The sequence below is a fragment of the Malaya genurostris genome, chromosome 2 (genome assembly GCF_030247185.1).
Source record: "Malaya genurostris strain Urasoe2022 chromosome 2, Malgen_1.1, whole genome shotgun sequence".
NCBI classification, from domain to species: domain Eukaryota; kingdom Metazoa; phylum Arthropoda; class Insecta; order Diptera; family Culicidae; genus Malaya; species Malaya genurostris.
Genome location: NC_080571.1, coordinates 291451255 through 291464182, shown reverse-complemented (window position 1 = coordinate 291464182; position 12928 = coordinate 291451255). Strand labels below are relative to the sequence as shown.

At 39.5% G+C, this 12928-nt stretch overlaps 1 protein-coding gene across 3 annotated transcripts in view; it reads left to right on the top strand.

The window, feature by feature from the left end:
* The window catches only part of LOC131430572 (nuclear receptor coactivator 2), a 475967-nt gene that overhangs the window by 305850 nt on the left and 157189 nt on the right, over positions 1–12928 (top strand). For all 3 annotated transcript variants that reach the window (XM_058595643.1, XM_058595644.1, XM_058595642.1), the window contains exon 4: positions 202–286. In XM_058595643.1, the coding sequence (XP_058451626.1) occupies positions 202–286 (85 nt within the window). The remainder of the gene's footprint in view (positions 1–201; positions 287–12928) is intronic.

The following is a 12928-nucleotide window of genomic DNA, read 5'->3' as shown; positions in this document are numbered from 1 at the left end:
CAATTTTGTCGTTCCTTCATCGCTCCGAAGTAGAGTCCCGCTCGAGTCCCGACCGAACCAGCCGGTCCTTCGTTGCCACAATAAATAATAAAATTACTCAATTTCCGCGCTTTAATTAATTCTTCTATATTTATAGCGATGTTGACTTTCCACTTCTAACGTTTTTTTTTTATTTCTATTCTCGTTCTTTTTTTACCACAGGTAAGCAAACGATATACACCGGACTGACGAGAATTGTGAATTCTATTCTGGCGCCACGGACTAATTGTGCTGTCCTTCTAATCAGGTGATTCAATAGAACTTTCTGCGGGGTTGATTCGAAAGGGAGCGGTAGCGTCGATGTCCCCGTGTCGATGGGGAGGAGAAAAAAAACATCACAAGGAATGTATGCACATCCACTCATCAGCCGTCAGCCTTGATTTCGGACATTCACGCCACGCGTTATCTGTTACTCTGGTTGGTGTTTTGTTTTGTTTTGTTTCGCAATTGATTGGTCACTCTCGGCAAAGGTGTAATCATTCCAGTTCATGCAAAAGCTGGCGTCAGTTGCAATGCCAAGCGATAAGAACGAAGGCGTTTTAGTATTATGTTTTATTTTCTTCCCCTGGCGGGTTGGCTTAAGCGCCCGTTGTCTAAAATTGGAAAAATTATTTTTACTTCTGACTGGCTGAACTGAAGTAAGTAATCTGTTTTTGAAACCGTCAGATGATTTCATCATAAATTCAACGTTTCGTATCAAACGAAATGCGTGAGCTTAGCGTGGTTGATTGTTTTTTTTTCTGTGCTGAAACGGTATTGTTTGTAGAAGCGATGCAATTAACATTCAAATTCTCTGATGTGCCTTTAGATTTTTTTTATAGCTGTTATTATAAACCTCTCCCAAAATCATATAATTTAATTAGTAGTAGGTCGCTGTTAAAAGCGGCAAGCGGGAACATTTCTCTTGTAAAGTATCTATCGCTAACAATTTTTGTCCTTTTATAAAATATTTTTTAAGAGATAAAGCATCGACGAAACCCAAAGAGATTGAACAGAATATTTTGGGATTAGTATTTCTCAGATTACACTATAAAAAAGAAGTAGGAAATAATGATTACCGAAACTTCACTACCCATGAATTCTGCAGTATCAAAACATTCGGTGCAGTTACACAGGACAATGTAAAAAAATACACGAAATGATAATCCTTCTAGGTCAAAACCCGAACAAACGATGACTTGTAAGACCAGCGTCTTATGCATTGATCCGCCATCCCGGTATGTGGCACATACTGACTACGGGTTAAAAACATGAACGCGAGTGCACTGCGCAAACGTGTTCGTCCGTAATAATGCGCCGTCGACTGGTATTTTAACGTCGATTGGTAATTGATGATGAAATCTTCAGGGAACGGAATAAGGTTCCTGCAATGTACTGAAACAAACTCGAGGTCTCCGCAGCGACCTAGGGAAGCTCAACGGGTTGAAAAGTTAATGGATTCGCACGAATTACTGCACTTTATCGTAGCGCTTGAAGGCCGAAACGGCCTTACATGAAGCGGAAAACACTTTTGCTTTTACAAAACAATGCGCTGTTAGACAATGACTAAAATTAACGATTGAAGTCTACAATTGATTTTCCATCCACCTTATTCGCTCGATTTGGTTTCCTCTGACTATTATCTGTTCATAAACTTCAAAAGATAGCTCCATGAATAGTAAAATTTTGCTTGCACGAAAGTTTTCTTACATATTGCGTGAGAGTTTTCTTACATATTCTCATTCCCAAGCCACCTTGCAGTATTCTGTCTTTTTGTTTTGTTTTCTTTTTACATAAAGACTGTCCCAGAAAGTATGGACGCAACCAAAACCCCTGCCATTTCGCAATGGTTCAGAATCTGTCAATTTTTATGGCTGCATCCTGTTGTTTATACTCTTCTCTAACCACTTGTGCAGTTGTTTATTCGTTTTCATTAGTTTGTTTCGAAATTTCAGCAGAAGCAGAACAACGTCGAAAAATTGTGTACAAATGGTGCACAGAACGGGGACTGTCACTGACAAAGATAGCAAAAATGGAAGGAGTAAGTGAAAAAGCCGTACGAAATGCAATCAGGAAGTTCGGTGAGGATAACACCTTTGAGAATAAACCGAAAACGAGTCGACAAGAGGTCCTGCTAACTCTTAGTTGGATAAACGTATACTGAAGGCGATCGAGCAAAAGAAGGAGGTTTCAGTTCGGGATGTGACCAAAAACGTGGGCACTTCGAAGCCAAATGTTCTTCGTGCTAAAGAACGTTTGAATCTTCGAACCTATAAGAAGCCGAAACAACCAAAACGTAGTCCGAAACAAGAAGCATCGATCAGGCCGAGGGTTCGAAAGCTGTACAATACGATTCTTGCTGGAAATTTGAACTGCATAATCATGGACGACGAAACCTACGTGAAACTCGATTACAAATCCTTGCCGAGACCACAATATTATACGGTGCGAGAAGGGCAAGTGTTAAACCAGTCCGAGACATCGATTGAAGTCGAAAAATTTGGTAAGAAAGCTATGGTCTGGCATTTAAATTTTTTTCAGTGTATAGTTTTTTTTTAGAGTGCCTCATCGATTCCATACAACTTTTTCCTGAACGCCTTTTTTGTACAATTAACGGTTTCCGAGTTACAACGATTTTAAAAAGGCAATTTTTGTGAAATGCAAAAATACATACGCCCTTTTTAAAAATCAGTCGTGAGTCGGATTGACCTTTTAATCGGTTCAAAACTTATGGGTTGCCATACTGAAGCCATGTGCAAAGTTTCATCCAAATCGGAGAAGATCGATTCTGATTTTGTCACTTTTTCGTCTACTCATTCCTGGAATTGCTCAGCTTAGCAAAACCTCTTTAGGTTTAGGTTTTGTTCTGATTATTATCATAAATTAGCACTGAATGCAGCTAAAATGTTCAAAATTCACGAACGAAGTCTTATGAAGTCTTCCGGAGAGAGATATAAATAGCGGTAATTAGGCTCTTCAACAGGACAATGACCCGTAGCATCAAAGCCACCTCTGTTGCGCCTGGATAAAGGAATCTCTCGACGGATGATTTGGCGTTCTTTTCCAATAAGCTACTTGAAACTATTTGCGTACAAGCTTTACGTGGCCGAATCAGCCGAATTTTTAAATAAAGAATTTTTTGACTTGGATCTCGTTGTCACTCACTTGGAGAAGAGATTCCATTCCCCTCCTGCGAGGGTTGAGGGGCACTTTGTTCGTGGCTCGTCTCGTCCTCCATTGCCGCATCGGTGGTTTTGTTGTTGATTTCCGTCTTCTTTTTGTTTTCCTTGTCGTTCGCAGTCTTGAGCTCGTTGCTAGTTGCTGTAGAAGCGCCTTGTTGTACCTTGGTTGCAGTTGTTGGTTGGTTTGATGGTAAAACAGGAGTACTACGCTCACTAGTTTTCGTTGTTGAACGGTTGACCTTGTCTTTGGTTGAAGATGTTCTTTTCGCAGTTTCAGTGCAAGGTTTACCGTAGTGTGCAGGTTGTTCGCAAAACTGACATGTAACCAGCTGATTTTCATAGGTAATCAGCGTTTTACACGGATGTGTCCCACCTTGACCACAAATGATGTAAGATGGAATTGCTCTTCGTAGTTGCATACGTACCACTCGCACGCCATTCCGGATGCCGGGGAAAATATTCCGCCATACTTCTCTTTCGATGGAAAGAACTTCACCGTATTGCGACATGATTTCCCGAACGGACTAATCGGTGGCCTGCGGGGGCACGCGTACTTGTATGGCATTGTCCACCATGTGCACAGGAATTTTGTATTTAATGTTGTCACACTCAACGCTGTGCACCTCGCTGTTAACCGAAGCGAATGCAATTGCATCGCTTTCACGTTTAAACATAATGTACACACAGTTAGACGCCTTGTTGAATTGTTGAGCAGATTTTGATGCGATGGCGCGGATTTCGCGCGATTTGCAAGAAACGTTATTTCAGATTTGTGAATCATTTGTTCGAGAAAAAAAAGTTCGTTACATATTTTTGAATCTTGTGAGTTTTATGAAACCCCAAAAAATTAAAGATGTGGAACGTTTCAGCAATCGAGCCAGCAGGTCGAGCTGACCGAAATGGTGAATTTCCACCTTGATAAAACGAAAGTTTACGAGGATGCGGCTCTAACAGATATTTTCTTCAGTGGGCAAAACTTATTATCCGGGGGACGGGTGTAGCGTAATGGGTAAGTCGATGCCTTTCACGCAGCCCACCTGGGTTCGATTCCCAACCCCGCACATAGGGTCAGAAAGTTTTCTGGCCCGAAGAGGCGAATGACCTTAAGGTTAAAACCTCTAAAAAAAAACTTATTATCCTTAAAGTTTGTTGGTTCCGCTATTAAACTTTTTCAATTGCTCTCTGCGTTCTGAATTTTTTCCTGAAATATGGAAGAAATCCAATGTGTTTCCGATTTACAAAAGTTGGTGGGTAATGTCAGAAACATAACTGGATGACGTGGATATGAAATGACATGGTGTTTCTTCACACTTCAGATATCAAGACTGAAACGGAAGATGATATATTGTGTGAATTTTGCATGCTTCCATTTCTTAATTTCCTGACCAAGAATTGCTATGGAAAAAGTATTAAAAAGTTCTTTACTAATTAAATAAATAATTTACTGAGAGGTGCCACGAGAATGCAATGTCGTTCACTGCATCAAAACCGTCGTCCGAACACGAGAAAGACAAACAAGCCTCATGAGTTTTTATCTTTGATACTCGTTGATACCATATGGCTTCGATCATATCTAACTGGTCGTTAAATGATACGGAAAATTAGAGATCACCATTTACTGTTACCTCTGGAGTTCCTCAAGGAAGTCACACTGGATCTTTTATATTTTTATTGTATCTCAACGATCTAAATTTGTCGATCAAGTGCATGAAACTATCGTTCGTCGATGACCTTCAAATATTTCATATAATCAAATCTGTAGCTGACCCAGAGTACCTACATTAACAGTTAGATAATTTAACTAATTGGTGTAAAATTAACAAAATGGTTTTAAATGCGTTATCTCTTTCAGTCGCAAAAAGTTTGTATTCAAGTTCGACTATAATATTTCATAAACTGTTCTCGAACGGGCATCGTCTGTTAAGGACCTGGGTGTTCTTCGTTCTTCTGGATTCCAAGTTAAATTTCAAGGAGCACAAAGATTTTATTATTTTCAAAGACTCTAAGCTGCTAGGATTTATTTTCCACAAAATTGTGAGCAATTTAATTTTCACTGTTAGTTCTGCGATGCTTACCGCAAAAATAGTGGTGTAAACGCTTCGCTCAAATATCGCGTGTTTTTGTTTTCGACTTCGCGCTTTTTGATTTTGAAATTTTTCGTAACAACCCTGTAAATGTACAAGATCTATTTCAATAGAAACATTACAAGTGCCACGGAACGTGTATAGCGTAATCGGTAAGTCGATGCCTTTCACGCAGCCTACCTGTGTTTGATTCCCAACCCTGCACATAGGGCCAGAAAGGCGAATGACTTTAAGGTTAAAACCTCTACAATCTGATTAAAACAACATTACAAATTACCACAATTGAATTCTTTGTATTATCACGCAATTATTTCATTCATTAAAATGGAGATTTGATCAGAAAGGGTATCCTCAAAAACAAATCCGCATTTTTAACACTCGAATAATTGCTTCGAAGTACGTTAGCAGCTCGGGCAACTTCATATCCCAGCAATCATCCGCATGACTTGAGGCACGTACGATTGGAATAATACTTTTTTAAGCATTTTCTCACTGCCGGCATCCACCCGTTTCTTGATTTGCGTAACTCTTGAGCAATCTTTAGTTGTTGTTGTGTTGTTTTTTTTCCATAAGGTAACGAAATCGAATCAGAACAGAACTCACTCTCTCCGGCAACACATTCGCGAATCTGCAACTCTAGGCAGCCTTGAAATTCTACTCGTCGCTCGTCGTCCACACGGAAGACGGAACCGGTTCATCCTTCGCCCACCACCCATCTCTCCCCAGCACCTAGCAGCAGCAGAACCAGAAGGAAAGTGAGTGGCTATCGGGGTTGTAGTTTGCTTTGATACCGACTACCGTCATTCCGGCAGGATGATGAGAGAAGCTTAGTGGCTGCATTGGGCTATCCATACCTACCTACCTACCGACCGACCTAGCTAACCTCCATCTACCTGAGAACCTCAGGCAGAGCAGGCCGCGCCACGGTGCGAAATATGTGTGACGGTCAATCAACTTTAACCTTACCGAGTGAACGAGTGGAACGCGCTGAGCTGTGTTCTGTGTTCTACTCAACTTGAAACGCTTTCGCGATTTCATTTTTCCTGCTCCGGCTGACGTCGTCGTCTTCGTCTTTCGTTTCCGTCTCTCCCAGCCAACGTCCGTCCAAACTCCCAAGCTGTGAGCAGCCGGTAGTGAAGTCGAGAGTTGCGAAATGGAAAGCAATGGCAATGGATGCAAAATTAATCGTCCTGGGAGTTTAAACCAAAGTAACGTTCTGGGGTAAAAGCGGCGAGCGAATGATACTTGACTAGGAATACGGTTTTCAGTTCTCCGTATTCGTTCCTTGCTTAAGTTGTGCAAATTGGATAAGACAGAGCGTGACGGAGTTGGATTAGGTAAAACCGGGCTTACTTGAGATAATTTTGGGTTGCTGTTTATAAGGAGGCAGGTATCAACGTGGATTGTCCCTGTCGAGGGATATATATTGTTGTCACTTACGACGATTTGCTCCTGGGAAAAGACGAAAATGGGATTATTTTTTGGGATAAAAGTGTCGCTTTTTATGCACCAAGCCGCGTTGGCTGTCGAAAACTGTTTGCTGTTTGGGTGACAAATGGAAACCGGGAACATGGCGAATGCAGCGAAACTGTTTCCTAACCGGAATACGTTGATGTGAAGAAATGGTTCGAACATACATACTATATGGAATGTCCCAGGTCCCTCTCACAGAAAAGACGTAAATAGCTTCGAACCGTGTTTATTTTTGTTGAAAACGACGTGTTTTAGTTTTAATCAAGCACCGGCGCATTCTTGCACAAAAGCAACGGTAAAATTGATTGATCCACCATCCCCCATATTTTCCAGACCTGGCCCCCAGCGACTATTATCTATTTCCAAACCTGAGAAGGTTTCTCTACGGAAAGAAATTTTCGTTGAATGCTGCGGTCATTGCAGAAACGGAAGCCTATTTTGAAGGCCTTGACAAATCTTTTTTTTTGCAATGGGCATCAAAATGTTTGAGGACCGATAGGTCAAGTGTATCACTCTAGATGGAGATTATACTGAAGAATAAAAAGTTCACGGCAAAAAATAGAACGTTTTTCTTTGTTAGCCCCGGGACTTCTCGTTCCATTTGATATGTTTCGAATTGGAAATTGGGAATGGAAGGAATCATGAAGGGTGTACTGTTTAGAACAAACACAAACAAAACTCATCCTCAAAATTCAAAGGGTCACATAAATAGTGTGGACTTTGCGTCTGCTTAGCGATTCAAATTAAACTGTTAGGCGGAGATGGCGGTTCAATTTGAACTGCTTTATTAAGCACTGATGAGCCGAAGGCGAAACGCGAAGAAATCAAAATTCAAGTTTTTATCCGATTATCTTCAAATGTATCAGGTGTACAACTTTGCTTCCGCCGATTTCCGATAGGTGACTGTACCGGCTAAGGGTGGTCAAAATACATAGATGATAATGCCTTTAAAGTGAGTGTGTACAGTGATTAACGAATTGTCATCGTTGTTTCAGTGACAGTTGTTCTTGTTTTCGTCTTATTCACGCTCGAAAATGTCTGTTTATGTGCCTAATTCTCGCCATTTGCGGGAAGTTTTGCTCTTCTGTTACAATTCGAAAAAAATGCAGCTGAAGCGCATCGAATGCTCTCAGAAACTTACTGTGATGCTGCTCTGGGTAAAAGAACGTGTCGGTGGTGTGGTTTCAACGTTTTAAAAATGGTGATTTCGATGTCGAACACAAACATGGTGGTGGAAGAGAAAAAACCATCAAAGATGAACAACTAGAAGCATTGCTTGATGAAGATTCGTGCCAAACCCAAGAAGAGCTTGCCGAATCGTTGGGAGTGAGTCAGCAAGCCATTTCAAAACGTCTCAAGGCCCTGGGCATGATTCAGAAAGAAGGAAACCGGGTGCCGTACGAGTTGAAACCGAGGGACATCGAGCGCCGTCTATTTGTATGTGAGCAACTGCCTCAAAGACAAAATCGTAAGGGGTTTTAACATCGAACCGTAACCGGTAGTGAAAAGTGGATTCGATACGATAATCCTAAACGCAGAAAATCATGGGGGAAGCCCGGGCATGCTACTTCGTCGAAGGCAAAGCCGAAAATTCACGGCACCAAAGTTATGATTTGTATTTGGTGGGATCAGCTCGGTGTGATTTACTACGAGCTCTTAAAACCGGGTGAAACCGTCACCGAAGATCGCTACCGAACGCAACTGATGCGCCTTAGGCGCACGCTAAAAGAAAAGCGGTCACAATATCAAGAGCGACATGAGAAAGTCATCTTTCAACACGACAATGCTCGGCCTCACGTCGAAAAAGTGGTCCAAAAGTACCTGGAAACGTTGAAATGGGAAGTCTTGCCCCACCCGCCTTATTCCCCAGATGTCACCCCTTCTGACTTCCACCTATTCCGTTCGATGGCACACGGCCTGGCAGATCAACATTTTCAATCCTTCAAAGAGTTGGAAAAATGGATTGTTTCAAGGATACCGTCAAAAGAGGACTCCTTTTTTCGAGCCGGGATCCGACAATTGCCGGAAAGATGGGAGAAAGTTGTCGCTAGCGACGGACAATACTTTGAATAATACTTCTGTAAGCATTTTTTCGCAATAAAGCTTTTAATTTTGGAGAAAACGGCGAGAGCAAAGTTGTACACCTGATTAAAGAAAATGATTAAAGCTAGTTTTGGCATCAATCATTTAATTTATTTTACCTTTATGTCCGTATGCACGAACTTTAGCATTAACTCTAGCCAAAACGTTTCAAATTTTCAACATTCCTCACTACTTTAGGTTGTTTTAGAGGGTATTCCTCCATAACGGCCCAGTATTATAGTGGCATGATGCCAGATCCAGCCAGAAAAATTTCGGACCATCATGAGCTTCCACGGGAGAGAAGAGCCGCTTTGGGAGATACTTTTTCAAATACATTTGTACATTTATGGTGCTTGTAGTACGGAAAAAATGTGGCTGAGCTTGCCGGAAGTACAGCGTTACGCAAAGGAACCTGTCAAATTTTGGTTGAATCAAACCATAATTGTTATAGTCACTATATTAACAAAATGATTCGTTAGAATTAGTCGGAATTTATTTATTTTTACAATTACTTTACCTGTTTGTAAGAAATCATTCGAACACTCCAAAAATCATGCACAATAAAAGTAAAAAATGAATGTTCAAAGTCTAGGAAGTGAAAAATTAAGATCAAATCGTACTTTCAATATTTTTGTTTCAATTTTGTTATTAAAACCAACATTTGGCGTTAATGCGATTAGTGCTATTTTGAATTTCGAAGGAGTAATTTCCCAAAACAATACACAGATATTTGAATAACTTCAAACTCTCGATAAGAAATAGTCAGTCTAACACTAAAATATTATTTTATAGTTCCAAAGCAATATTTTTTCACTATCTTTACATTTCGTCTTAGACTCGTCAGTACAGAGCAGTTTAAATTGAACTGCTTAGTGCGAACTTAAAAGTTCAATTTGAACCGCTAAGCAGACGTAAAGTTATTGCTATTTGCAACACACTTGTAATAAGCACCGAAGTGCTAAAAGTCTTTCTTGACGTGCCGAACGAAAACAAATTTCGGCTAATACTGGCCGATTCAGATGGTCATTTAGGGGTTAACCATATTTTGTGCTACGGCACATAACCAATTTCATTATCTTTACGTTTCGTCTTAGACGTTCAAAATAAGGTTAACCCCTAAATGACCATCTGAATCGGCCAGTATTATCCGAAACGTCAGGAAAGACTTTTAGCACTTCGGTGCTTATTACAAGTGTGTTGCAAATAGCAATAACTTTACGTCTGCTTAGCGGTTCAAATTTAACTGTTTAAGTTCGCAGTAAGCAGCTCAATTTGAACTGCTCTGCACTGACGAGTCTAAGACGAAACGTAAAGATAGTGAAATTGGTTATGTGCCCTGGGACAAAATAAGGTTAACCCTTAAAAAAGGTTAAAATTAAATATTTGTCAAAAATCTAGACATTAGATTCGAATAGTAAGAATTGATCCTGGGAATCGAAAATTACTATTTTCATATCAAAGCCATATTGTAAAAGAAGCTTGATTAATTAATATACTTGAAGTTTCGTCGTCGACTCGTCAGTGAAAAACAGTTTATGTGGAACTGTTATGCCACTTAGCAGTTAAACATTAAACATTAAATTTAGCAGAAGGAACCGATTATGTTCTGTTCAATTAAGATGTTTTTTTATGTATTTTACCTGCCGATTTTTTTGATTGTTCGAACGATTTTCCTGGATAGGAAAAGTTTCGGTCTCGAGTCTCGTCTATTGCGGTAACATTTTTGCGAAATTTTCATTTTACATTGGCATTCATCAGTCTTTTGCTAATTTATTTTTTCTCGTGAGATACAGTTAGCGAGCACATTTAGTTTCCTACAGATCTACTTCACTTTTCGACACAATCGTTGTTCACTTGAATGAATATATTTCATACTGCTGGTGAGGAAATTCGTCAGCTAGAGGTCAGTTAATTCACCGAAAGCCGTTTCTTCCATATCTCACTTCGTCCGAAGCTGTTTCACTGAATGGATTATTTTGCCGAAAGTAAATTCATGGAGAATTTAATATATCTTCTATTTAATATATCTTTTCTTTTTAAACTTATAAAATCCATTTTGGTACTGCAAGACACCCTCTCATTACATAAGTCTAGGTTTATTCGTTTTCGTTTTACCCAAAGTTAGATTCCATAGCTCAGTTAAATATGAACGAGCGGTAGCGAGGTAGGGTGCCAAAAATTTACTCATTCGATACATCTATGAAAATTTGGAGATTTAAGAATTGATGAAAAGGTTCTCGACAAAATGGGTCGGGCTCATACACTAACACTAGATCAATAAACCTGGAAAAGTAGAATATTGTTGTTACAACCTAACATTGACTAGAATTTTGATTTAGGAAACATGACTGAAACGTTAAAAAATATACGTAAAACCCCAATGTGTTACCAGCATGGTATGGAAAACGATAAGACACATAAGGAGACAAACAAAGACAAAAACGGAGTTAGTCCTTTGGTACATTCTTAACCGCCATAAACCAATTCTATCGAGTCTTTAGTACAATGCAAAACACGAAGAGTATCATATTGATATTTTATGTATTAATTACCTAACTAGTTAACCAAATGAGTTCCAAGAGATATCGTAATCACTCGAAAACTAATCGTGGTTAAGGTCCCGAGATGATGAATTATTTTCTATTTAATTTCGGCATGAATTTATTCCCCAAATCAATCCTTGAAAACTGATGGCAGAAATTTAACAGCTGAAACATGTCGAGCACGAATTAAGCAGCAGACTTATTTTAATTAATCACCATCCTACGTTTGGCGTGATTCGCCATAATGGTGTTCGGGGTGGAGTATGGAAGCCAAGTTGACTATAATTAGTGGAAGAAAAATCTAACACATGTAGCTGTCACCCTTTGATATGCTTGTATGTTCTTGTGATCTTCGTCGTTTCGACCTTGAAATGATGAATCATAGTCGTGATTTCTTGGAATAACAAGATTTTCTCTCTCTCTCTCTCTCTATCTGTCTCGATTCTTTGTGTTTCTTTGATTGTCCTACACACAAAAGGTTTACAGGCGTTTTGACGTTTTGAGAAGCATCTCTTTGTCTTTTGTTTGTTTTTTTAATGCGCAGAACTATGACGAACAATGGTTCAGTCATGTTTGGCTTAGAAATATTAGATTACAAGGGGCCAATGGAAGGTGTGCAAAATGAGTGATTATCCAGTCTCTAAAAGTGATAAGTACTTAAAAATGTTGCACCTCAAAAAAGTCTTTTTTTTTTTTTTAATTTGAGCTTATTCGGCCAAGGGAACATTACCCAACATGGCGGACAAAGTATAATGATTTTCGAGCTTGAAACATACCTAAAGGGCATGTTTCAAGCATGAAAAGCTTGATGCTTCGTGAGTGCTGGTTAATCCACATAAACCAACGACTTCACGTATACCCACAAAAAAAATATTAGAGTGTCGTCAAGTCACACGAATGCGGAGGCCATTGTTTCGGCCGCAGTATGACAGGTGGCACTATCCTGTTGAAACCACATTTCCTTTACATCCATATCTTGAAGATTTGGCAGCATAAATTCATTGATCATGGTTCTGTATCGATTCCGATTCACGGTAGCGCGTCGTCGTTTTAAAGAAATAAGAACCGTTGACTCCACCAGCCCGTAGATCGCACCAAACAGTACATTTATCGGGATCTCATTTTTGTCGATTGCTAGGCATCCAAAAAAGTGAATGTAGACCGAAATTTGTTAATTACGTTCTCTATGGTGTTCTTAGACGGACGATTATGTGCACCATAGAATTTTTGAAGTGCTCTACAAACAGTGTTAATTGAACACTGATTTTGAAAATAAATTTCCACGATTTGGAATCGTTGTTCTGGAGTTACTGAGTAGAGACGTCACTTTACACTGTCAAAACAACATTCAAACAAAAGAGTAATCCCTATTGAAAAAAAAACAAACATACTAAAAAACACTTTTTATAAGTTGTTTAATATTCTTGGTATTCCATTAGCATAAAAGAGATAACCACATGAAACAGAAGAAGAACATAAGACCTACTTTAAATGAAATATACAGTTTTCTGTCCACCAACTGTTGTAAAATAAAAATCCTAAACTA